Source organism: Canis lupus, chromosome 4, assembly GCF_048164855.1.
Source record: "Canis lupus baileyi chromosome 4, mCanLup2.hap1, whole genome shotgun sequence".
NCBI classification, from domain to species: Eukaryota; Metazoa; Chordata; class Mammalia; order Carnivora; family Canidae; genus Canis; species Canis lupus.
The window spans coordinates 69,354,519-69,382,440 of record NC_132841.1 but is presented as its reverse complement, the minus strand read 5'-3'; the positions used below and the strand labels follow the sequence as shown (position 1 = coordinate 69,382,440).

Sequence of the window (27,922 nt, the reverse complement as noted above, 5' to 3'; positions counted from 1 at the left end):
AGAGATTACTCAAATTTAAGTAGGCCTCATGCCCATTGTGGGGCTTGAACTCACAATCCTGAGATTAAAAGCTGCATGCTCTACCGAATGAGCCAGCCAGGTACTTCCCCTCCCCTAAAAGCTATTTCTACACAGCTACATTTTTAGCAAATCCCTAGCTAATACTAACATTCATAATTTTATTTCCTCATTAAAAACTATGTCATCAAGAACTTTAAAGTTTTCACCTTATTTTATATTATGTATCTAATAATATTTACAATAATTGTGTCCAAAAATGTTTCATGATAAGATAACTTTTCTGGCTCAGTTTATATTTTCTTATTGGAAGTGGCTTTCCTTTGTTAAGGATATAATATTTGAAATTAAAGGCTTAGTTTACTCCTTGATTTTGTAAGAGCTTTCATATAGACATTATAATGATATTGAAAGTAGTTTTAGATAGACTTAATTTGAGTGAAAGATGTGTGACTTCCAATGTAGGTATATCAGGTTCCAACTTTTAGACAATGATCAATTTTCTAAATTAAACCAAAAACAAAATGTGTAAGTTATTTTGAGTTTCTCTGTCTAGAATTTGGAGTAGCATTCTGAAGAAAGCAAGGACAAAATAATGTGTAAGCAATACAATGAACATTTATCATAAGGAATCTAATTTCCATAACTTAAGCCCAGAAAGAAAGAAAATTGAACAAAAAGGCAATAAAAGAGAAAAACATACTTCCTAATCACTGCATATTTTCTCAAGACATATGTATTCAGAAGGGAAGTGGATTGGAAGAAGTCCTGAGATGATGCTCAGACCAGAGTCCCTGTGTGATCCTATTAGGCAAGGGAAAAGATGTAACCATACTTTAAATTCTCAATTGCCTCGAGTTTTAGTCACTATAACTTATTGAAATTATTGTACACGGGATTAGGTTAAGTCATAAAGCCCACTTTCAGTAATAATTTAAACTTAAACTATTTACTTACACAAAAGAACAAACATATCTTAAAAGTGTCTAATTTATTACAGACAAGAACAAACAATTTAGGGTGGATCAATTGCCTCTGGAAACAGTAAGAGGAGCTCTGTAATTACATCAAGGTGTATACACACTGAATAAAGGTCATTTTCCAAAGCAAATTAAAACAATGATGTCAACTCCTACCTAGTGCAGGATGTTTCTTAGTTGTTATTGTATTGGAAGTAATTGCCCTGTTCTCCTTGCCATACTAGACACGTGTTTTCTAAAAAAAGTAAAAAGTCACAATTTTAATATCCCAATTTCTTTTTGTTTATAAAGATTTTATTTATTTATTCATGAGAGACACAGAGAGAGAGAGGCAGAGACACAGGCAGAAGGAGAAGCAGGCTCCTTGCGGGGAGTCCAATGCAGGACTCGATCCCAGGACCCCAGGATCATAACCCGAGCCAAAGGTAGATGCTCAACCACTGAGCCACCCAGGAGTCCCAATCTCCCAATTTCTACTTCTGATATAGAGATCCTTTAAAATTATTTTATCATCCATATTATTCACTCATTGAATATACACACAAGTGTCACAAAATAAAATTCACTAGGAATTAATTCCAGTATCATGGAATAACTTGGATCAAATTAAAACATGTGAGTAAATGGGCAGGACTATAGCAAGCTGCCTTATTTTAATAAGTATATGATTCAACCACAAATTATGCAAAAGGCAAAATAATAAAGAGGGCTCCCTTCCCTAGCTAAACCCAATCGACTTGCCTTCTTGCTTCCTCTGAGAGGCTGACTGTGACTCCCTTGCCTAGATCGTTCTTAGGACTATTGGCTCATGATATCCAGTTACTTTTCCTTACAGAACTTAAAATTTTACACTTATTTCTCTGTTTGTTTAAGCTGAAAGTTCTGTGTACACCAAGATATATGCAGCTGTAGCACCTAACATGATAGGACTTCACATATATCAATAATTTCTGAAGGAATAAGGTAGACACAAAGAGTGGTATACAGTCTCTGTGGGATAAACAAAGACAATACGGCCCTGACCACAAAATAGCTGCCAGTGCCTAAGCCAAAGCTTTAAATACCACAGTTTAAAATGTAATAATCTTAAGAGCCCTAATGCATTTCAGCATATTTGCACAATCTAGTAATAAAAATAAAGAATGCTTCTGTCCTAAGAAAGATACATTATCTGAAAAAAGAGAATCCTAATAATCACTGAAGACTTTGTAATACATATGCTAAATAAAAATCCTAAAGAATTAAATCCAGCAACTTATTAAAAAGTATGAAGTCCACATGACCATATAGGATACACCTCAGAAAAGCATTAGAAAAACTTTTGTATGTAAACAGACAATTGGAGGGGGGAAAGTACATGACTTTCAACAATACTTAACATCCATTTCAACTATTCATAGCTATTCCCTATAATGTTCTTAACAAAAACTATATACATCACAGAAATTTAGTCTCTTGGTGCAATTATCCACTAAGCTTTAATGATATCATGTCTAAAAGTGGTAAATATGTCACCTAAAAAGAAAGTGCTTGTACTTCTTCAGGCAAATTATGGGTGATTTCAAGCCTATCTCTAAATATTTCTAAATATTACTTCAGACACAACATGAAAAGCTTTGGAAATGTGCTGTGTTCTATTCTCTGAAAAATTAAGTTATACCTTCATAATAATCCTCCTATTCATAATATTCTAAGAAATGTAGTGGTAGTAAATTCTGGAGAACTTAACACTAGTCAATCTATTTCCTCCTGTATTAGTTTATCAGTCCAATCTTTTCTCTACCACTCCCCACCCACACCTCTGCTCCACTCAGCTGTGTATGTGCCCAATCCCCACCCACGGATCACATCTTTTTTCATGTGGGGCCCCCCAGCACACAAACACATGCATAACTAGAATTGCACTCCTTACCCCTCTTCACTATTCAAAGGCTCTCTCTCCTTTAAGCCCAAGGTAAAATTCCTTTCTTCATGAAGACCATATGAGTACCACTCATCTGACTACATAGTAACACTGGTATTGCTAAAGTACTGTATGTTTTACAACGTACTTTCAATACCATCACTTAATATACAGTTATTCTCACAAAAAGTTCATTCACTTAGTGCTCATAAAAGTCCCTGACCATTGGCATTATTTGTTCTCATTTTACTGAGGAGCAAACAAAGATAGAGAGCAGCTATGGAACTAGTCCTCAGACACGTGGTATTAATCCTGTAAAAACCAGAAAGCTAGCTCTTACAACTACAAGACTAATGCTTTTCCAACTACCCCAATGCTGTCTCCCATTTAATTTTTGTCTAATTTTTCTATGTATTTTTATCTTCTCTTTACTAATGAGTTGAAGGACCAAAGGGTACATTCACCTGTACTCTCTACAACACCCAGAACATGGCCAGGCATATAGAAGGTGTTAACATCCCAGATTCTATCTACCTCATTTGTCTTACCTTCTCCAAGAGAAGTCTCAGAAAGTAGCAAGAAAAAAAAAGAAAAAAGCATGAAAGACATGAAAAGTGTGGACAATAGCTAGTATGCTGAAAATACATTTAAAAAAAGGAAAGGAATGAAAACAAGTTTTACCCTAAAACAAAAGTAGCAAATGCCTTAATTCTTACTTTGTTCCATCTTACCATTCCACGTATAGAAATTACAAGAAATCCCAAGGCTAGGAGAATGGGAATATAGGTAGAAAGAACCAAGAGATTAAAATTCTAGGTAGAGTAGAAGGACTTTAAGACCCTAGGATGTGTGAGGTTTCAGGAGCCTCAGCTTTTGAGAAAAGGGCTGGTCCAGAGACCAAAGTCAGTAGAGTAAAGCTCCATATAATGAGTATTTTAGGCTTTGTGGGCCATACGGTCTGCCACAACTGCTCAATTCTGCTGTGGCACAAAAAGCAGCCACAGATAATATATAAACAAATGTGCATGCTTATGTCCAATAAAACTTTATTGACCACTTAAAATTTGTCACATTTGTCAAATGTTCTTTTCACTTTCAGTTCTATTTTCTGCCTAACTTAACCAGAACACTTATCACCCCATGGCAGCTATTTATATCCATTTATAAAGGCAGTTTAGGTTGTCATTATGACTTAGAGGCACTAGTGACAAGGGTTCATGGATGTTAACATCCAGCAAGCAAGGGGCAATCCTCACCAACAAAGACCTGTCCTGCCCAAAATGCCAACAACACTGTTACTGAGAAACAGGGTGGCTTCCCCCACCACGCCCTCCCACCCCCACAAGCCACTTACATTATTACGAAGTACAAATGAAACTAAGCAGTTCGAGATGACACTGACCATCACTCACTCTGTTTTCTCTTTTCATTAGGCAGCATGTACACACAGATATACATACAAACATTGACATGTGCAAACACAGGCACACAGATTTCAGGGCAAAATAAAAATGCCCATTCCACCCCCTCAATTATGCTGCTTTTATTTTGAAGACATTGTCACGGCTGGCAGCAGAGGCTTTGCTAAGTGAAATGTGCTTTATGCATACAGGACACGCAGAGGTTTACAGATACAAGTGAGCTGTTCTCCACTGGCTAAAAGGAAGCAGCAACCAGTGGGCATCTACTTCACTATCATAAGCTTATTGAATTCTCTCTCCTCCCTCATTTTTCATCTCTTTGATGTACTTCTCCTACAAATAAAGGGTAGCACCACCCAGATCCTCTATTCTGGGATCACAGGAAAGTTGGCACCCAACAAATCAATGGTTTCTTATAACTTCTAAGCATATCGCTTAATTCAACTTCAGCTTGGAACAGACTGAACAGACACAGCCCTGCTGCAGCTGTTGGATAGGAAGCATTACAAGATAAAAACTTGGTTTAAAGTCACTATGGTTAATAAATGACATTGATTCCGCCAGTTTAAAGGCAACCTTAACAGCATGCTGGCGAACTAGCACAAGGAAGGAAGCAGAGAATGGGCCCAGGGGTTGCACGAGGGCAGGGTGAGGTAAGCCCTATGCTGAGGTAAAGAACAGATGGTGATCAAGCCAAGTAGGTTAGCACACTCATTTATCGGACAGAAATGTCAAAGTGTTTAACTACTTTGCTCCCAATTAGATTCCTAATTTACTATGGCTTCAAGTTTAATGAGCTTTATAGTTATCAGCTTGTTCATTTGATAAATATTTATTAAGCATCTATTCTGGGCCAGGTAGTATTCTAGGTACTGAGGATGCAGCATTCAACAAGATATAAAACGACCCCTACTGTTTTTCTAGATCTTATATTCTACAATGTTTGCATGCAGGAAGAAGGCAGAGAAAGACAACAAACCTAAGTTAAAATATGATGAGTGCAGATGAAAAAAAGGAAAAAAAGTGGAGGGATGTGAAAGGGAGTGACTCCAAATGTGTGGTCAGAAAAGACCTCTCTAGAAAGGTATTTTAGCTATGATCTGACTGACAAAATGTGGTCAGCTAAGATATGGGGAAAGTTCCATTCCAGACAACAGAAGAGCCCAAGCCAAGGAAAGGCCTAACACCTCATTTTGAAGAAAGAAAACCAGCATGGTTATGGCAGCAGGAGGAAGGAGAATGAGAGGTACAAGAGGCAAACTAAGCCACGATATCTTAGGAACTAGGAGGCCATGGTTATGACTGTGGCTTTAATTACATGTGTGATGGGGAATCTGTAGAGTTTTAATACAACACATAGACACAATTTACATTTTCAAAAGATCAATCAGGCTCAGGGAGGTATAAGAATGAGCACAGGGAAACAGGAGACTACCTGAATGATCCAGGTAAGAGATTAGTAGTAGATTACATGACAGCAATGAAAACAGAGAGGATAAAAAAAGATTTAAAATATACTTGAGGGATCCCTGGGTGGCGCAGCGGTTTAGCACCTGCCTTTGGGCCAGGGCGCGATCCTGGAGACCCAGGATCGAATCCCACGTCGGGCTCCCAGTGCATGGAGCCTGCTTCTCCCTCTGCCTGTGTCTCTGCCTCTCTCTCTCTCTCTCTCTCTCTCTCTCTCTGTATGACTATCATAAATAAATAAAAATTGAAAAAAATATATATATATACTTGAAAAAAAAGAGAAGGGCGCCTGCATGGCTCAGTTGATTAAGCGGCTGCCATCAGATCAGATCATGATCCCAGAGTCCTGGGATATAGTCCTGTGTCAGACTCCCTGCTCACTTTCCCTCGTTCTCTCTCTCACAAATAAATAAATAAAATCTTTAAAAAAAAAAAAAAAGAATATGTTTAAAAAATAAGGTCAACTTAACCTGGATATTAGGAACAAAAGAAAGAAGAGAATCCATGATGACATCTTAGTTTGGGTTCCCTGGGAAACAGAGCCTAAAGCCTAAGCTTAGTCTTTGTGGGGAGTAGGATCCCAGGGAAGCAAGAGTAAGGGTAAAAAAAGAGAGTGAGGCAGGAAAGAGAATAAATATAAGGCATCTGCTAAGCTGGCAATAGCTTCAAAAACAAACAGAGGATTGCTAATCTTGTAGAACTTCTTCAGAAGACTGTATAAAACCCGTGTGTCTTGGAAACTGTCCAGTGAGTAGAAGAAGGGAAAATAATCTGCAGACTCCCTTCCATACTCTGTCTCCCACCAAATTCTACCCCACGTTTTTTTGTTTTTTTTATGATAGTCACACAGAGAGAGAGAGAGAGAGGCAGAGACATAGGCAGAGGGAGAAGCAGGCTCCATGCACCGGGAGCCCGACGTGGGACTCGATCCCAGGTCTCCAGGATCGCGCCCTGGGCCAAAGGCAGGCGCTAAACCACTGCGCCACCCAGGGATCCCCTCTACCCCACGTTTTAACCCCTCCCATACTTCTCGGTGTGTGACCCACTCCCTTCAGAGCATCTACAAGTCCAATCCGGCCAGTGTCAAGGTGTGATGGTCTCGGGTTGTCATTTAGGACCATAAATGTGGGCTGTTTGGTCTATAACAGCAGCAGCTGCTTCCAGGGCCTAATGGCCATAAGAACAGCAAAAAGGGCAGGCAGTTGGAAGTGACTGGGGCTGATTAGCTCTTTACTGGCACATAAACCAGTGGAACTGACTCCAGGCTTTTAGGCTTAAGTAACTGGGCAAATAGTGATGCCTTTTACTGACATGGGGAAGACTAAAAAGTACCAGATATTTGAAAGAAAAAGCAAAGTTCTGCTTAGTACATGTTCAATTTGAGATACTAATTAGACATCCAAGTGAGTATAAAGCAAGCACTGGAGATTTAGAAAATGAACACAAGAAGATGAAGCAAAGATTAAGAAATGGATAGTGAGGGACACCTGGGTGGCTCAGCGGTTGAGTGTCTGCCCTCGGCTCAGGGCATGATCCTGGAGTTTCAAATTGAGTCCCACATCAGGCTCCCTGTGTGGAGTCTGCTTCTCCCTCTGCCTGTGTCTCTGCCTCTCTCTCTGTGTCTCTCATGAATAAATAAATAAAATCTTTAAAAAAAATTTTTAAAGAAATGGACAGTGAGACAAAAGAAAAACTGTGAGCGTGGTGCTGTAGATGAGAGAGCAGTGTATTCAGGAAGACAGGGGTCAACTATGCTGAATGATGACAAGGACAATGAATGAGAAAAGAGACATAATGTCCGGAGGGTATATAACCTTCACTAGAGGGGCTGCAGTAGGCCAGTGGGAATAGAAACGTAATGGATTAGACCCAGAGGATGATTCATCAAGAAATGGAGCTGGTGGTGAAAGGGGAATGAAGAAATGGTGGGGCATGTGCAGGCAAGGGAAGCTTTTTAAATGGCTGTTATCAAGATATGCTTGTACATCAGTGAGAAGAATCCAAAAGAGAGGGAAGAACAGATGACATCTAAATGAAGCTCATAATCATTAAGTAGATCCATGCTGAAGCCAATAAAATGCATGCCACATGGCCAGACTGCCCTCAGATTCACTTTGGTAGGTATACTTTTCTAGACAAGAGACAAAATTCATGGTAAATTCTAATTATATTTCTTCTTCACACATACATACCAATTCCCACAGAGAAAACTGGACATAATCAAATATCACCATCTAGTGGCTGAAACCTTGAAAGCCAACCTATCAAAGTTGGGACTCACACTGTGACTCTGGAAAGGTTTATCACAGTTAGTAACAATTCTAGAAAAAGGTGTCTGAACAAAATAACTTGTAAAAAATCTTAATATTACATGAAATGTACCAATCACATATAAAATCCTAAAATATAATATCTGGAGTACATCTATCAAATGTTTCCCAGGTGCTAGGTGACATGTTCTTTTTACATGGACTTGCCTTTTAATTCCCCAATAGTCTGAGAGAAGTCTTACCATTTGACACAAGAGGAAACTGACACTTAAAAAGTTAATGATCTACCAAAGGTTATACAGACAGAAATAATAGGATCTGAACAGAGGTAAAATGACTTCAAAATCCACACTCTTAATCACTATACTCACAATACTGTCCCTGTAAATCATCAAAATTACTTAGTGTTTAGATAGAACACCAGTTTTTGGTTACAAAGAATCATAAATATTATAAGGTAGAACTTCAAATCTTAAAAACCAAGGGCACCTGGGTGGCTCAGTGATTGAGCATCTGCCTTTGGCTCAGGTTGTGATTCCGGAATCCTGGGATCAAGTCCTGCATCAGGCTCCCTGGAGGAAGCCTGCTTCTCCCTCTGCCTGTGTCTCTGCCTCTCTCATGAATAAATAAATAAAATCTTTAAAAACTATTCCATTGTAAACCAAAGTTTTTCAAGAGTAGTTAGTAATGAAGTAAACAAACAGCAGGAGACTCCGAAATGCTAAAGAACTGTGCTGCCTTTGGAGGAAGGATGACATTAACATACTTGGATTGGGCTACATTTCATGTGTCCAGATAACACTCTAAGGGCTAAATAAAACTAAATAAGAAAATATTCAGTGCAAAAAAGATAGAGGAAAGAAAGAAAAGGAAGGAAGGAGAGAAGAAAAGAAAGAAAATCACAAGGAGGCAAAGGCTTGTATCCTAGGAAGGAGAAGTAGCTCTCTCTCCTTCATCACCTTTCCTCCCTTCCTCCATCTCTAGCAATTCCTCCAGAATCCTACTTCTCTACCATTCTCATGATTAGTACTCACCCCAAGTTCAAAGCTGTTCCGTATTTTGATGCACCTAATCCCTACCATCATTTTATACAAAAAAACAAAAAACAAAAAAACAAGGTGACATGACTTTATACACAATTTTATACAACTTCTGAGATGCTAACTTGAGGTAAATTCTAACTTGACAACTGGGAATATGTGCAACTGCAAAGTTCCCCTCCCCATTTCCAGACTGGGGACTTCTACCACTGTTCCCAGAGCATAGGAAGTAAATTAAGAGGCTAATACATGACCCTGAGACCATGACCTAGGTCAAAATCAAGAGTTGGATGCTAAACCGACTAAGTCACCCGGGCACCCCTGATTTTTTTTTTTAATCAAATGTATTGGAGTATAATTTAAACGCCAAAACATGTACCCATTTTAAGTATCCTCTTCAATGAGTTTTTAAAAATGTACACACCTAGGTAGATACTACAACCATTCACATTAAAGAACATTATTATTTTAGATTTTATTTATCTATTCGTGAGAGACACAGAGAGTAAGAGAGGCAGAGACACAGGCAGAGGGAGAAGCAGGCTCCCTGCAGGGAGCCTGACGTGGGACTCGATCCCGGGTCTCCAGGATCACGCCCTGGGCTGAAGGTGGCACTAAACCGCTAAGCCACCGGGGCTGCCCAAGAACATTATTATTAACCCAAAAAGTTCCCTATGCCCTTTCACAGTTAACCCATCCCAATTTCTAGTTCCAGACAAACACTATAGATTACAGTCCCATTTAGGGATTTACATAGATGGAATCAGACAGTGTGCCCTCTTTCTTTTTCTCTGAACATAATGATTTTTGGATGCATCAATCACTCCTTTTTCATCACTCAATAGGATTGTCACTACAGATTAGATCTGTCTTTAGAGAGTTTTACATAGATGAAATCAGATAGTATACATTCTTTGATTTCCTTATCTGAACATAATAATTTTTGGATGCATCATCATTCCTTTTCATCGCTCCATAGGGTACTACCAGATGGATATACCACAATTTATCCATTTACCTGCTATGAACATTTTGATTGTTTCCACTTCATGGCCACTGTGAATAAAACTACTAGGAACAGTGTTAGATAAGTCTTTCAGTGAATATATGTTTTCCTTTCTCCTGAATAAATATCTAGGAGGGAGTAGATTGCTGGATTGTATGGCAAGGTGTATGTTTAACTTTACAGGAAACAGTCAGACTGTTTACCAAAATAGTAAAACTATTTTACATTTTCATGAACAAATGGCTGAAAATTTGAGTTGCTTTACATCATCACTTGATATTGTCAGTCTTTTCAATTTTAGCATTCTAGTGGTTATGTAGTACTATGCTGTGGTTTTAATTTGAAGTTTTCTGGTGACTAATCATGCTGAGTAGCTTTTCATGTGCTTAGTGGCCATTCATATATCTTCTCTTATAAAGTTTTAGGTCAGCCTTTTTAACTATTTTTTAACTGGCTAGTGTCTTGCCACTGAATTATGAGAGTACTTTATACAGTCTAGGAAAATGTCTCAGTCTATAGCCTGAATTTTCATTTTCTTTTATTTTTTAAGATTTTATTTATTTATTCATGAGAGACACACAGAGAGAGGCAGAGACATAAGCAGGCTCCCAGTAGGGAGTCTGATACAGACCTCGATCCCAGGACTCCGGGCCTGGTATCACTACCTGAGCCAAAGGCAGATACTCAACCACTGAGCCACCCTGGTGCCCAAATTTTCATTTTTTTAATTATGCCTTTTGATAAACAGAAATTTTAACTTGGATCAGCTACGACATAAATGTGAGTCATTTCTGTACCTTACATTCTTTTCATGATCTGTAGATGTCCATTCTCACACTATTAAGGCACAGCATTAAGAATGTGGTAATGAAATAAAGTAGCCTAAGTTCTCTACATATTTTTTTGTTCCATAAAATTGTTTTGGCCAGTCTAGATTCTTTGCATTTCCATATGAATTTTAGTATAAGCTTGTCAATTACTACAAAATCAAGCCTGCTAGAATTTTTATTGGAATTACATTATGTTTATAGTTCTATTTGAGGGTCTGGTAAGTGACACAAATTGTTCTAAGTGCTGAATACAGAGTAGAAAAGTCAAAGTCCCTACTGTCCTGAAGCCTACATTCCTACAGTAGGGAACCAAACAGCATATAAACAAATAGCTAAATAAGTGTGTAAGGTAACTTCAAAAAGGGAGAAATGCTAAAAGTTAGAAAAGGTTGATGTGATGAATTCAAACAGGAAATGAGCTCAGAAAGGGGCTTACAGGGAAGACAACATGTGGGCAGAGATCAAGAGGACAAGAACATAGACATCAGAAAACAGAAGATAAGACTTTTCAGACAGAGCATCATAGGACAAAGTTGTATAAAAACTGTGTTCAAAAACACAAGGAAGGACAGCATGGCTAAAACGTAGTGGAAATGAGAATGCTTAAAGATGAAGCTGATTCACAAGACAGGGACTGAGGTTTTGTTCGTTTTCTTTCAATTTAGCTTCACTATTCCTCCTTATATTATTTTTTATTCCTCATATTACTTAAATCAAGTTTAATATTACCTTAGGCCTTTTTAAACTATATTTCTATTTAGTTTTGGCACAGCGTAGCCAAACTGTTCAACCCACTAGATTCCTTTTATTCTGTTTAGTTATCTTCTAAAGCTGTGTATATATTATTCCAAAACAAATGCTGACCAGCAACAAACTCCATCATTTCACAGTGTTCTCCATTCAAAATAAAACATCCAACCCAGCTGATTTTGGTGAAATGACTCAATGTTTTGACATGCAGGCAGAAAACAAGAGTTATTTTGTTTATCTACAAAGTTGCTATCTCTCTTGTACCACAGGAAATTCAGAGGGACTCCCATGGTAATAACCAAATTGCTTTTTCCTCCTGCACACTAGTGTGGTCTAGAGAAAAAGGCAAAAACAAAGTTAATGAACTTTTAACAGGCATTTACAGGAATTTCTAAAGATGTTTTATGGATGTTCTGAAAGTGATTTCATAAATGTGGAAAATTTATAGTGGGTTTTCTTCTGACTAAGACAGAATGCTCAATCTTGCACAGTTTTACAAAAAAACTAATACCACATGTAGAATTCACAATGTAAGATTAGGCTGTTAATTGCGCTTGATTGATATTTGTTTTCCATAATTGTTTTCCAATTTGAGGTGCTAATATACTATAGTTTAGGCACCGTTTGATGTTTTATATTAAAATATATTAATAAAAGATTACTCCAAGAATCAAAAATAAGAACAGACCTAGAAACTAAAATGTTGCTTCCTCAACTCTGACTCATTCATGACTAAAATGACTGACAAGGAATCTTATAACCACCCTGACCAATTTTAATTAAGGAAGAAGGAAAAAAAAATAGCTTTTTGTTCAGTACTACTTTTAATTTCTCAAATGTTTTATTACCACATAGAAGATACTAGTCAAAAGCACACAGGCCTGATTTTAGATCTCTAGGTGAGCTGAAGAGTGTTCTGTCCTAAACACAGACCTATTCAGATATTACTCCTGCTGACCATACATATAGCTTCTCAAAATCATCCTTAATGCAAAAAAAAAAACAAAAACAAAAAAAAACCACTCCTCGTGATGATCAGTATAATTCTTTTTTTTATTATTTTTTAAAATTATTTATTTATTTATTCATGAGAAACACACACACACACACAGAGGCAGAGACAAAGGCAGAAGGAGAAGCAGGCTCCATGCAGGGAGCCCTATGCGGGACTTGATCCCAGTTCTCCAGGATCACACCCTGGGCTGAAAGCAGCGCTAAACCGCTGAGCCACCCAGGCTGTCCAGTATAATTCTCTAATATATTTCCTTCACCAAGGATAAATGTTTCAAGATTTTTATTAAAATATGACTTTCAGCAGATATTAAACACAGAAAACATAGGCATGAGATCTTTCAAATGGCTCCATTGACGACAACCTGATGTTATTTCCTCTCAATATGATACAATAGAAAGTGCAAGATTGATTATTAAGTATTCTTGTCAAAAAGTTAATCGGAATCTAAATCAAATCTCCACACTTCAGTTTAGAAGAAATGCATGAGATAGGGGAACCAGTTAAATGACATCCATAAGGGATCAATCAAATAGAAAACTGGTCTAGACTCTTCAAAAATGCCAATGATAAAGTAGGGGACCTAAGTAAACGCTAAAGAGATATAATAACCAAATGAAATATATGAGTTCTGATTGGATCCTGGTTTAAAAAAAAAAAAACTGTAAGAGACATTTCAGTGAAAATTAGAAAAATCTAAAAATGGACTGCATATTAGTGTTTAGTAAGAGTTATCTTTATTCTTTTAAGTAGCCTTCCTGCCTAACATGGGCTTGAACTCACAACCTAGAGATCAAGAGGGGTATGCTTCACTGACTGAGCTAGCCAGATGCCTCCAAATATTTTCATTCTTATAAAAAGCAGGCTAAATTAGGAAAGAGATGTCATTATGTCTACAACATACTTTGAAACAGATCACAAATTGTAAATTTACAATTACATACGTCAATGTATGTATATGTTGCACTGAAATAGATAAAGCAACTATTAGTAATTTTTGAATCTAGATAGAAAGAATACAAGGGCTAAACTGTTCTTTCAACCCTAATATTGATTTGAAATTTTTGAAAATAAAAATGTCTTTCTCTACCTCTAGGTTATAAAGATATCCTTCCATATTTTCTTTCATTCACTGTGTAGTTTTACATTTCACACTGAGATGTTTTTTAGCTCTGTAGAGTCCATCTTTGTATGTGGTATCAGGTACAGATCATTTTCTTTGCCTATATAGAGAATTCCAGCTCTCTCTATAGAATCTATGAACTAATGGGTCCAGACCCCATTGATTTGTGAAAGAATGATTTTTGGTCCCACTGAAAGACCTACCCAGAGACAGGGGAAAAGGAACAAGAAAGTACAAAAAAAAGGAAAATGGAAAACAGTGAAGGGTGATTAGGAAACGTATAAGAGCTTAGCTGAGGAAGGGCTGAGGATAAATGAAACTACTATCAAATTCCTGTGCACCTGCATTTATTGAAGTATACAAAAGCCAATGGAAAAGGATAACTGAACACCTCTTAAAAAAAAATACATGCCATCAAAGTCCTTCAGGAAACATCTAATTAGTCTGGTATATATAAGAACACGAGGACAAAGTTTCCAGAAATTAAACTATCTCCTACCAACCAATAACTTGGATTACATTTTACTTAGCGTTTACTCTTCTTCAGACAGGACAAAAATGACAGCAAAGCAGACATTCCAAGCATCTTAAAGACTCTTCTACAAACTTTCCGATTCCATGAAAATGTTTAAAGGTGTCTTTAAAACTTTTATTTATCTGATTAATTTAGCACCCAGATCAGATGTTTAAAACATGAATTTACAGATTCTTAACTCTTTGTCTCCTTACTGACAGCAATGTAAACTGTTCTCCATAAGAAAACTCTAAAAACATACCTTTTATTTTCAGCCAAACTAGCTCCTTCATCCTTCAGCTGCTTACTTTTCTCAGCACAGCCCTCAAGGAGAATTTCTTTCCTACGTTTAATGGCATGAAGCCAGTTTCCTTCTTCATTCTCAGCTACATCCTTCTCATCGGCAGCTTCAGCTTCAAATTGCTTGGAAGTGACCTTCGAGACCTTCTCACCAATTTTCCTCTTCCATCCAAAGGAAGCCATTCTGGAAAATTATTGAAAAAAACAGCTTTAAAATTCAAACTTGGCCTTTTGTAGAAGTTCTCCAAATTACAGATGAAAATGGGAGAACAGAATGAGACTGTCACCACTTTTTAAACACCTAATTAAGTAGTGGATCAAAGCAATAGTCAACAAAGGGTGCTAACATCATAAAGAAAGCCAATTGGACTATAGTATCTCCTGGTGAAAGTGCCATACCACCTATGGAGTACCTATGAAGGTCAAAAATTTTGACCCACGAAGTCAAAAATTAATCCTGAATCAGATCAAGCCTACCAAACTCTACCAAGTTATAAGAAACATGTGACATAGATGAGCATGCTAGATAACACATCAGAGATGAAGAAAGCAAATAACAAAAACTAAAGAAAAATAAAACTGGTTTCTTCAAAAAATAAACTTCCAGGGACAAAGAGAAAGATGGAGATAAAAAGAGACTTCAGAGACATACTAATCAAATATAATGCATGCATCTTGTTTAGCTCTGGATGTCAACAAACCAATGAGGAGGAAACATTTATGAAATAATAAGGAAATTAGAACACTGATTTGATATTTGATATTAAGGAATTACTGCTATTGTTGAAGCCATGATAATAGTATTATAATCAAGTTTATAATAAGAATGCTTATCTTTTAGAAACATATACTAAAATATGTCACATGAAATTATATGATAGCTAGAAATTGTTTCAAAGTGATCACCAAAGGTAGGGATGCAAGAGAGGAGAAATATAGAGGAAAAGATTGCTCTGGGCTGATAACCAATAAAGTTAGGTGATACGTATACAGGATTCCTTGTACTTTCCTTTCTCATACACATTTGAAATTTTCCACAATAAAAAGTTTTTAGGAGAGTCAAACTTGGTAAACAACTTAATTCACAAGAAAACTATTAGGTGAATTTAAAAGGTAACAAATGTTAAACTGTTTTGTAAATCAAAAGAAAGGATAAGAAAGAAAGGACAATTGATGGAACAATATTAAAGAAAACCAAAGAAACATTCAACAAGTATTTATTTAGAGAAGGGATTTACTGAGGGATCCAAGAATTCTTAGTAGTTACATGGATGTGCTTAAAGACATCGAGAAACTCCTGGAATTGTATGTAAATTTTTTCTATATCTATGTGCATTCTAGAGAAGGGTACCTAAGCTTTCATTCCGTTCTTAGGGAGTCTATATCCCTGAGGTGATTATGATCTACGGAGTAATCAACTAGGGGGATAAGAAAAAGCAATGAAGCAGAGGTCTTTATAAAATTATCAAAAAAAAAAATTATCAAAGAATGGGCATTGTGATAGTAAGGGAGAGAGGGAAAAGAAATAGTGGATAGGTTCTAGCAGATGTCAGGTCTTCATTACTGATGCGCATGGCTGAAGTAAAATATAAAAGTCATCAACAGAAGGAAGGGGCCAAAAAAGATAAGGTGACTATGAAGTTATTCACATGGAAAGGCCTAAGATAGTGGCAGAACTAGGAGGGGTAAGAAAATTACAGGTCATGTGCCGAAGTTCCTAATGAATACAAGGAAGTTTCAATAAATTACAGCAATCAAGAAATACACAGGCAGATATGGGTGAACCACATATCTGAGAAGAGATTGCTCAAAAAGCCTAGAGGAGTAATGGATTATAAACTATACTAGGGAAAGGACAATGCCAATCTCTCTCCCCAGACCCATTATAAAATAGGAGAATGAGTTCCCTATGTTTGAAGATGATTCTAAATAACTTAGGGGGATCCCTGGGTGGCGCAGCGGTTTGGCGCCTGCCTTTGGCCCAGGGCGCGATCCTGGAGCCCCGGGATCGAATCCCACATCGGGCTCCCGGTGCATGGAGCCTGCTTCTCCCTCTGCCTGTGTCTCTGCCTCTCTCTCTCTCTGTAACTATCATAAATAAATAAAAATTAAAAAAAAAAAATAAATAAATAAATAAATAAATAAATAAATAAATAAATAAATAAATCACTTAGGGAAAGAGTCAAGAAATGGCTCAAAATGAAGTGTGGTTACTATGGAACAGAAGGCCCGAGGCACAGAGTGAAGACAATGTAAGAGAATAAATCATTAGGAAGGTCTCGGTAAGATTTCAGGATAATATATCTCGATCAGAACTCTTGTATTTATGATATGATTGTCCCTAAAGGCGACAAGAATGAGGACGATCACATTTTTCTGGCTTCAAGTTTCCAAATGGAACTTTGTTTCTAAATCATCAATGTGAGGAACCAGGTCGTGTGGGAATCCTGTTAACAGAGGAAAACCTGGTGCATTTACTAAAGGCAAACTACACTAGAAATCACTGCTCAGGTCTACTTATTATTGGGAGCAGGGGTTAAGGTGGAGCGGAAAGGAAAAAGGAACAGAGAGACCCACATATATTTTTCAAGAATTAATAGGTAATCAGACTCCCATTACCCTCCCTCATCCTCCAATCTAAACCATTGTTCTAAATGTCAAAGACAGGAACAGGCCAAGACCCCAGATGGTGGTTCTCAACCATATATGAAAAAGCCACACACAACACCGCCTCAGGTGTTTCTGCCATCTTCCTTCACCAAACCTTTAAGCTCTTCTAGAGAGCAGAGGCTGCGGACATCAGGAGAGAATGATGTCACAGGAGTATAAAAGGCCTGATGACCACTAGCAATTGACAAGTTTAGCCTTGAAGAGAGCGAAAAGAGTACATCCATGCTATTGAATGAAAAGTACAGACAAGTTCAGGGGTAGGGGGAAAAGATAATGAAGGATCTCACACTCCTAAGCTTCACATTTCCCAGAGAAATAGGCAGCTAGTCATCTGCTCCAGGTAAACAGAAAAGAAATAGATCTGGGTACTTGAGAGGAATAGAAAAGTTCCAAAATAGACACTACAGAGAATGGAAAAATGGGAAACGCAGCAATAAGGGATGAATAAAGATAAAGTGGTGCTAAGGGCCCCCTGGGGCTGAAAGGCATCAATCTGTTACCAAGGCGATTTGCACAGCTTTGTACTTTCTTCAGAATTGTCTAGAGACCACAAAAGTATAGTCAATACACTCCAGAATAAGTGCTATTAGAGAGTAAACAAAGGATTCTATGACTTCAGTGGAGACACTTGAGGTTTCCTGGAAGGGAGGCTGAGAAGTTTTAAAAAAATAAAAGTTAGGGCAGCCCGGGTGGCTCAGCGGTTTAGGGCCTGCCTTTGGCCTGGGGCCTGACCCAGGAGACCCCGGATCGAGTCCCACGTCGGGCTCCCTGCGTGGAGCCTGCTTCTCCCTCTGCCTGTGTCTCTGCCCCTCTCGCGGGCTCTCTCTCTCTCTATCTCTCATGAATAAAATCATTCATAAATAAATAAATAAAATAAAATGAAATAAAGAATAAAAGGCTAAAAAGTGACTCCTAGGACATCTGCAAAACACTTTCTAGCCTGGAAAACTTAACACTCAGAGTTCATTCCGATACCTTAATTAGTGTAAGTTTATTGTTCCTCTAAGGTTATCTGAACGTGAAATTGAAACTTCGTATAAATAAGACTTATCTGAAAAAAAAAAATAAGACTTATCTGAATCTACCGTTGGGTGCACAAGGCACCTACTAGCCTTTGCTTTTTTTTTTTTTTTTTTAACTCGGACAAGAAGTCGTATGGGCAAATCGTAACCATACAGGTTTCACGTTCAACTCAGGAAACAACACACATTCATCTCATAGACTTGAGGGCTCATGGACACCCTGAAAACTCTACACAACCGCGCTGTGCTCTGCGTTCTTTTGCCGGTACGACCCCGACCGGGGCCGTAACCCGCATTACTGCGGGCGGCTGGACAGTTCCCCGGCCACAGGCGCACGCGCCGTCGGTCTTCGCGGCACCGCAGGACGCAGCGCCGACGGCCAGAAACCACCGGGCGAAGAGCGGCAGGAAACCGAACAGCACCCTCCGCGGGCCGGGACGGATTCGGAGCGGAGTCAAGCAGCAGCGTGCCCGGAAGCGTCGCCGCGGAGAGACCCGTCTGAGCGAGCTCCCGTGCGAGGCTCCGAAAGGCGGGCCCGGGCGCCACCCGCCAGCTGGTCCGCCCCTCCCGCCGCTGAGGGCCGGGCCGGGCCGCGCCGCCGCTCCTGCCGCCCGCGTCCGGGAGGGCCCGACCCCTCAGGATCGTGCGTCTCGGGAGACCCACCTTGGCGTCCCGCGCTGCCACAGCCCTGTCGGGCCGCAACTCCGACGCCTCCAGGCCCCTCGTCCCCTCCCGGCGAGACCCACCAGCCTCCTTCCTTCCCCGGCCCTTCCTCCGGCTTCCACCGCAGTCGGCGGAGCCCCAGGTACCTGCTGACCACTCCCCTGGTCCCGTGTTTACATTGTGCTCGCCCTTTGCCCACCGGAAACGGAAACCAACACGCCCGACCTCCCAGCGGCCTGCCTTTGGTGGGGGCACAGGTCTCCCGAGAAACCGGCCTGGCCGACCCGGGGCGTCGGAACCGCGCAGAGAAGCGGGCGGGGAAGAGGCGACCCTCGGAGCCCTAGCGGTTGCCGGGTTGCCAATCCCGGTCTCCGGACCACAAAGCCCAGAAGCCACTGCGGCCGTCCGCACTCCCGTTGCCTTCTGGGATTTGTAGTCTGGGCCACCGGGGCCCGGAGCCCCTGGCGCGCGGGCGGCTGCGGGGCGTGAGCGCGGGAAACTACGGCTGCGCAGGTGGAGGTGCGCACAGAGGGAGGCAGCCCCTGCCAGTCCGCAGGTGAAACAGACGAGGCTCCGGGGAAAGGGTCTGGGGGGTGAGGGGGTGGGAGGCGGGATATAGCATTGGATATAGTGCTTGGTGCACAGTAAGCTATTTGAGGGGATATAGCATTACGATAGAACCTTGCCCTAAAGGACTTTACAGCCTAGCCAAGGGTCTGGCCAGACGCAAAAGACAAGCACAACTCCACGGGGAAGGGGTTCCGGCGAGCAGATCAGGGAGGCCCGTGGTTCCACTGTAGGCTTCCCGTAGGAGAAAACAAGTCAGTGGGCCCAGAAGAATTTTAACTTGAAAGGAGCTGTGGTGTGTGTCTTGCAAATAATAAAAGTGGGGAAATGGAACACAGGGAACTGTTAAGGAAACGGAAAAATTAAGATTAATTTTTTTTTTTTATCATAGTCACATAGAGTGATAGAGAGAGAGGGGGGCAGAGACATAGGCAGAGGGAGAAGCAGGCTCCATGCACCGGGAGCCCGACGTGGGATTCGATCCCGCGTCTCCAGGATCGCGCCCTGGGCCAAAGGCAGGCGGCAAACCGCTGCGCCACCCAGGGATCCCTAAGATCATTAATTTATCGATATAGCTATCTTGTGCAAAGGAAGACCATCTTTGTACACCAGGCTCTCTCAATCTCAGCATCGTCTTTCAGACCGCATAATCTCCTATGCGCGGTAGGAGGTTTAGCAGCATCCCCGGGAATCTACCCACGAGATGTCATCAGCATCCACTACCACCAGCTGGGACAACCAAAAATGTCTCCAGCCATTGCCAAATGTCCCTGGAAGAAAAATTGTTCCCCTCCCCCTACCCTGTGGAGAACCGCTGCTTGTGGAACAATGATTCTCCAAAGTGATCCTCAGACGCTGGAGGGTTGCCAAGACCTTTACAAAGTATTTTCGTGTTGACAGGAAAACATCATTTGCCATTTTTCACAGTGTTGACATTGCCCTGTTAATAGAAAAGCAGTGGTGGGTAAAATTGATGGCAGCTCAGCTGGAAGCAAGGCAATGATACAAAAGCGTGCTTGTCACTGTACTCTTCACCATACTCATAGTACTCCATCCACCCCCCCAAAAAATCACTCAAGAATATCCATGAAGCAGTAAAAATCATTTTATTAAAATGACCCTTGATAGTCATAAAGTACATCTGCTCTGTATTGACATATCTAAAGTAAAAGCACTTGTGAACTAGATACATTTTTGGGGAATACAACTCTTACTTTAGAAAAGCAACCAGCTCTCCAGTTTTTCAGGCTTGAGTATGTGAGAGGCCTTATGAAAATGAACAGAGCCCGTTACTTCAAGAAAAACAATTGATGGTGTTGCCAATAATATAGTCATATCATAGAAATATATAGGAGTATATAACTTATGATATTAATTATAAAGGACACAAAGGTAGAGGAATGTTTCTTAATATGGGTGGGGTCGACACGTCTATGTTCACTGCAAGCCTAAAACAGGAAAATTTATCAAGCCATATATTTATGATTTGTGCACTTCTTAAATACTTCTTATAAGTCTTTTAAAAAATATATATCCCCCACCCCCCAAAAAAATAAAATAAGATATATATATCTCCCTGACAGGACACTCAGAGCAGGATTTATGCCTGTGGTCACATTCTTAGTGCTTGGTTCACAGTAGCTATTTGAGGGGATATAGTTTGGAGAGTGAATAATTAAGTGGAGCTTGAAGTTGTACCCCTTTCTAGGGGTCTTTCCTAAAACTCTCCAATAATTTTACTCTGGTAAAGGCTACCTACAACACTGAGTTTTCACACTTCACCCACCAATTCCCTACTTACTTTGGCCTGTGAACTTAATGTACCTAAATATATATTTAATGCATTTCCCATGCTATTTATTGACAATATGATAATTTTCCAAGTTGCTAGAAATCCTCTAAATTCATCATAGTTAACATTTATTGGCATTCACAATAAATAGAACAGTCTATTTGTCTACAATAGAACAGTTCAATAAGTATTGATTTTTTCAAACGAGAATTTATTATACAATTTTATACAGTCAGGGTAAAGAAGTATCTAGAGCAATTTATAAGTTCCCTAAAGAACAATCTTATGTACTATTCATAACATTCTTTTTTTTTTTTTTTTTTAAGATTTTATTTATTCATGAGAGAGAAAGAGGCAGAGACACAGGCAGAGGGAGAAGAGGCTCCATGCAGGGAGCCCGATGTGGGACTCGATCCCGGGTCTCCAGGATCACGCCCCAGGCCAAAGGCAGGCCCTAAACCGCTGAGCCACCCGGGCTGCCCCATAACATTCTTTAGTACTGTTTTCTTTTGTTACAATTGTCAAACTATTTTAAAGATTTAGAATGCCAACAATCTAGCACAAGCTCTAACAATGCTGTTTGGAATATGAGATTTCATTATAATTGAATTCTAACAGTAGTGGAATTCTAACCAAATCCAATGTTTACAACCAAGTAAAACTGGTAACCACTTAGGCTTTTATTGCATATATCTTAATATTTTGTTCAGGTGGTTTTTAGATGAAATTAAAAAATCAGTAATTTAGCTGAGACAATAATTATTGTTTAAGTGTTAAAATCTATTTAAGCACCATATTTCATAGACACATTGTCAAAAGGTGCACAGGTGATCAGCTATGAACAGGTGTTTTAGCTTTCCCTGGAGTTAAAAAAATTAAGCACAATGTAACGTGAAAAGTGTTTTTTATCATCCGTTTTCTAAGTCAAAGTATTTTAAATTATATACTTAAATATACCCAAATCAAAACATACACGGACACTTCTCAGAAATACTTTACTACAAAGATTGATTTCTACCCTATTACCAATTTATAGTTGTATGTGGAACTTCATTCATTTTGTCAGAAGAAGTCACCATGAAAATGAGATTTCTGCTGTGAGTGGAGAAGATGGACTGGAGATAAGGGGAAAGAGTTAAACAACACACATTTGTCTTTCATTCCAAGGGTGCCAGTCAGAGCACAGATGCAGAGTTCTACATCTAGCCACAGTCCATCAAGCATTCATTCAGTGTGAATGGTAGCACTGCAAGGTCAAAAAGCAGGGAACGGAGGGTAAGGGGTGAGAGCACAGGACTTTTGATATAAATCATTTAAAACTCTGAAAAACTTACAAAAGCATCTCAAGAGAAAATATAATCAAAGTAAAAGCAATGGAGTTTATTTCAGCGAAATTAAATTAGATATATTAAGCTCCCATATCCCCCAACCTGGTAGAAAAGTTCCTCTCTGTGAGAAATCACTTATTTTAATGGCAAAATTTTTACATATCAGTAAAATCTGTTATATTTAAAACTATGTATACAGTACATTTCTGGCAAAAACCTTATACATCTTTCAGTTGTCGAGACAAAGTAAAAATATGGTTGCATAAAATCACAAAAAATATAAATTGCTGAAAAGAGAATAAAAAAAGATTAAAAATCCTTTGCATTGACTCCCTTGTATCATCAGTTAGTAAGAATTTGCAAACTACAATAAATTTTTGAAAATTCTGATGCAACCTTGACATTTTCAACCAGAAGTTGTCATTTCAAATATCCCAGCTTAAAAAAGAATTTACTGCAATAATCTGTGCATTTATCATACTATTTGTACAAGTGCAATATTTAAATATCTTCAAAATAAAATTCAGTAACTAAAAGGAATCACAATAACTTAACAAGAAGCAAAGTTTACAAAATTAACAATTTTTAGAAGGTCCGATTTAATTGGTTCCTCCTTTTGTTTCCTCACCCCCAACAACAGCTTATACAGACATTATGATGATGTTTTAGTTCTATATACAAATCTGTAACCTTAAAAATACAGTCTTCTGTTCTTAACATCAGGAACATAATGCTGCATTTATAGACCCTACATCAAATCAGTATCCCCAAAACACAGGGCCACATACAAGTTATAAATACAGTTTTGAACTTATTATTTAAGTTGAACTATTACTTTATACAGCTTCTAAGTTGAATAGACAAGCCCTGGACAAAAAGAAGCATGGTATTTCTTTTGAATTCAGTGCAAGTTTCTAGGGGTGCTGGAACCAAATCTACTCAACTACAGTTAACTACACAAGTTATCAAGACTCTTGAGTACATTACCATCTGGTTACATAGGTGCTCACTGTATTTGCCAAAAACAGTTCTATAATACAAAGGTATTAAAGGAGAAATATGGTAGCTCTTTTGCAATGGAAAAATAATTGAGACCAAAAAAAATCAATGCTTGAAGTTAAAATAGTATAAGGCAATTATGGGTGATAGAGTATCTTTTATTTCTTATTAGCATACACATGACACCAATTTTAACTGAGATGACTTTAAATCTTCATTTACAACTGTTATGGAATGCTACTACTGGGAAAAAGGAAAGAGCAAGGAAAAGAAAATATGGATCTTACAAAAAGATTAATTAAGCATCTTTAGGCAGTTCCTAGAATGCTACTTTTTAAAGTGATTAAAATCCAAAATAAATGTGACCATTAGAAGCACTGATTTGTTCCATATTTTATTGAAATAATGTTGTTATGCAGACATAACCAAATGCAATGTGTAAACTTTCACTGAATTCTGGTTTGAAATAACAAGCTATAAAAGTATTTGGAGGACAAATGGGAAACCTAAACATGCATGATTAGATGACATTAGGGAATTAGTAATTTTATAGTAGTGGTATGTTTTTTTTAGGAGAGGCTTGAAGTGTTGAGGGTGATTAAGTATGTCAGCAACATCCAAATGGTTCAGGGGAGAAAGCATATATATATATACCTACATATATATATATATATATACACACACACACACACACACACATACACACAACTATATCTATATACATATATAGATATAAACCAATCATGGCAAAATGTTAACCAGTGTGGAATCTAAGTGGTAGATACACACGTGATCACCCTACAGCCTTTCAATTTCTCTGTTTTTAAAAATGTTCATGATAAAATTTGGGAGAAAAAGTCTTATCTGAGCATTTAAACAGTTTGTAAGAAATGTTCCGTGTGCTAAATCAATTTGAAAGATACATAATTGAATGACTAAAAAATTTTTATATACATTCAATACTGACATAAGCAGCAGAATTTGAGATTGACAAAAACATGATTCATTTAAAAAAAAAAGATTCATTTATAGTATATGCAACTCAGCTCATGACAAAAAGAAATTTATGTACAGAATATAGTGAGACAAATTGTAAGATTTACCTTAGTGCCTAGAGTAACTGAATATATAGGTTCTGTGTGTTCTTGGACTTACCAAGCCACAGAGAAGATTTTAATTGTGTCTAATATCTCTGATGTGCTTACCAGATACTAAAGAATATTAAAGGAGGAGATATGGAAGATCATCCAGACATGACTACTGTCGGAAGATACTTGTTATTTAAGAAAATAAGGAGCCCCCAAAACAAAACTTCCTATAAAGGTCTCTGGGGATTCTAGGCAAATATTTATTGAATAAATTTATGAAGCAGTTATATAACATATCGACATATAACAATATATGAAGGCCTTTATGGTAAATTAATATTCTACAAAGCCCTGTATACACTAAATATAAAATAGCCAAAAATCAAGTGAGCCTGAGAGACCTATAATTCATTGCGAATATTACATTATGCTATATGCCTACTGAACAATGAACAACAAAATTATCTTAATTCATTTTTGCACATTAGGCTTTTAACTATGAATCATATTCCAATTCCTGTGCAAACTGCATTCCAAAAGGCCAATCCTCAGTTATAATTATGTATAACTTGATTATAAATGGAAGCATTTGGCTATGATTTATTATGCATGCTTATTGCTATCAAAGAAATAAGCAAAGTTTTAGGTTTACTGTGCAAGAATTTTAATTAGATTTGCACACATCTCAAAAAATTCTATTGTGTGACTTCCAGGTCTTGGAGTTAAATCAACAGGAGAAGAGTCAAGTGAGGTCACAGATGAGGTAAGAGAAGCTTCTGAGGATTTTCCTTGAGCCTCAGCATCTGAATCATTCCTTTGGCAAGATCGATAGTTGCTAACTGATCCCGATCTCTGTGGAGTAGCAGTCCCTGATTTGGCTTCAGTAATTTCATCTGGGCAAAAAAAATTTCAATGTATTATAATCCATGACACCCCCCAAAAAGTTTAATAGTATTTAATTTGCTTGAGTAAGACCACTGACCAGCTATCAAGACCATGTTTATTTTGAATTTTTCTGAAATAGAGGTGATGAGTCTGTGTTAAACCACTTGCCTTTTTTCCTTTCATGTATTCTTCCATGTATTCTGATGGCTAATCAAGATTAGGTACAGTACATAGTTATTCATCAGTCTTGCAATCCAAAGGTAAGAGCCCAAAAAACTAGTAACATGGGTTTCAATAAAAATCCTTCCTTACCAATAAAAATTAATCCCTCTTTATTAAAATCATAGAATAAATGCACTTAAAATTTGGCAATAATCTTGGAAATCTCCTCATCCAACTATTTGTTCTATTGATAAGAAAACATAAACCCCAGAAAGTGAAGTGACTTGCCATAAAACAAGACAAATGAACAGAGAGATAAAGCTATAACCTGAATCTCCTGTCACTTTAGTTCTTTTAATCTCCCACTTTCTCTTCATATTTGATTTAAGATCTCACAAAAGAGCCACGATTCCAACGATCAGAAATCAAGAAAAAACTAAAGTTGGGAACAGAGTACAAAAATAGTAAATGCTCATTCAACTGGCAAATCCAGGGGCTAAAAAACTTAAGGTTATAAATGTGATACAAATACGATGAGAAATATAAAACCCATTCCATTCAGACTGCATTGGTATTTGTTAGCAGATAAACACCATCTGGACAGAGAGAAAAACAGCTCTGGTCAGTATATCACCACTCAAACCTGTGTCCTTCTGATACTACGAAGGTACTATCCATTGGTTTAAAGAAGACAAAAAATTCATAGGTAAATTCATAGGTAAAAGTGTTAATATATCTTAACTCAATTGAGTTGGCCAATGGAGAACTGCCAAACTTGTACTTAATTAAAAAGGTTCTGTTTGTGAGAGAACATTTATATATACAGTTATACTCTTTTATAATGCTAGGATAGAGAGAGTATTTACTTGAATTATAAATCACCTGTGTTCCATCAGGCTTTTTAATAGATGACATAAATTAGTTTTATTTAAGAGTGTCTGCATGTGGGAAATCTGAATTTATATAAATTTCAAGGGTGCCTGGCTGGCTCAGTCAGTCAAACATCCAACTCTTAATTTTGCTCAGGCCATGATCTCAGAGTCACAGGACTGAACCCTGCATCAGACTCCACACTCAGTGGAGAGTCTGCTTAGAATTCTCTTTCCGTCTCCCCCTTTCTTTCCTTCTCACTCTCAAATAAATAAATAAATCTTTAAAAATATAAATTTCAAACCATGTTATGGTATCACACCATTTACTAAGTCTATTATAGTCTACTCATACATACACTGGGATAAAAGATATTTTTCCCATTTAAAAATAAAAACAGGGATCCCTGGGTGGCGCAGTGGTTTAGTGCCTGCCTTTGGCCCAGGGCGCGATCCTGGAGACCCAGGATCGAATCCCACGTCGGGCTCCCGGTGCATGGAGCCTGCTTCTCCCTCTGCCTGTGTCTCTGCCTCTCTCTCTCTCTCTCTCTGTGACTATCATAAATAAATAAAAAAAATAAAAATAAAAACAAGGGATCCCTGGGTGGCGCAGCAGTTTAGCGCCTGCCTTTGGCCCAGGGCACGATCCTGGAGACCCGGGATCGAATCCCACGTCGGGCTCCCAGTGCATGGAGCCTGCTTCTCCCTCTGCCTATGTCTCTGCCTCTCTCTCTCTCTCTCTCTCTGTGACTATCATAAATAAATAAAAATTAAAAAAAAAAAGTTTCTATAAAAAAATAAAAAATAAAAAATAAATAAAAATAAAAACAAGAACAAAATATCTGCTTTCTGCAATTAATAATTTACCTCAACCCAGACTAAATAGTTAAGATATTCTAACAAAATACATAATGGTAATCAAAGACATATTTTCTGAGTACTGGTTTCCATTTTCAAACTATTAAAACAGTAAAACAGTATTTAATGTTTCTTTAAAAAAATTTGAGGAGGTACTTTAAAGATTGTATACTGCAGTAAGGTCATCATTTTGATGACCAATTAAAATACCCAACTTAAAAAGTCTGAATATTTCAGTGATTTGATCATCAGATTGTCTCTGATTGTTTATGACTGTAGGTAAATAGAAATGCACAACAGTCTAAAGTTAAGGTTAACAATGTCATTTTTAACTAATTATGACAGTTATCTTGAACATAAGATGCTTTAGTCCCAGGAATCCTTA

General features: G+C 38.2%; 3 protein-coding genes across 19 annotated transcripts in view; 1 reads left to right on the top strand and 2 right to left on the bottom strand.

The window, feature by feature from the left end:
* The window catches only part of TTC33 (tetratricopeptide repeat domain 33), a 34,968-nt gene extending 15,595 nt beyond the window's left edge, over nucleotides 1–19,373 (bottom strand). Inside the window, exons 1-2 of one of the 5 annotated variants that reach the window (XM_072824800.1) lie at nucleotides 19,230–19,373; nucleotides 14,597–14,818 (exon numbers count right to left, since the gene is read on the bottom strand). In XM_072824800.1, coding sequence (XP_072680901.1) covers nucleotides 14,597–14,817 — 221 coding nt within the window. In that variant the 5' untranslated portion in view covers nucleotide 14,818; nucleotides 19,230–19,373. Of the gene's footprint in view, nucleotides 1–14,596; nucleotides 14,819–18,279; nucleotides 18,539–18,989 lie in introns of those variants that run through there. The other 4 variants (XM_072824799.1, XM_072824802.1, XM_072824798.1 and 1 more) reach the window with 4 other exon arrangements.
* Nucleotides 16,207–24,487, top strand: LOC140631428 (uncharacterized). Its single transcript, XM_072822836.1, has 3 exons — nucleotides 16,207–16,263; nucleotides 18,483–19,131; nucleotides 20,185–24,487. The coding sequence occupies exons 1-3, from the start codon at nucleotides 16,207–16,209 to the stop codon at nucleotides 20,451–20,453; spliced, it is 975 nt and encodes a 324-aa protein (XP_072678937.1). The 3' UTR covers nucleotides 20,454–24,487.
* PRKAA1 (protein kinase AMP-activated catalytic subunit alpha 1) overlaps nucleotides 22,708–27,922 on the bottom strand; it is a 36,228-nt gene continuing 31,013 nt past the window's right edge. For all 13 annotated transcript variants that reach the window (XM_072824785.1, XM_072824787.1, XM_072824797.1 and 10 more), the window contains one exon: nucleotides 22,708–25,656. In XM_072824785.1, the coding sequence (XP_072680886.1) occupies nucleotides 25,412–25,656 (245 nt within the window). In that variant the 3' untranslated portion in view covers nucleotides 22,708–25,411. The remainder of the gene's footprint in view (nucleotides 25,657–27,922) is intronic.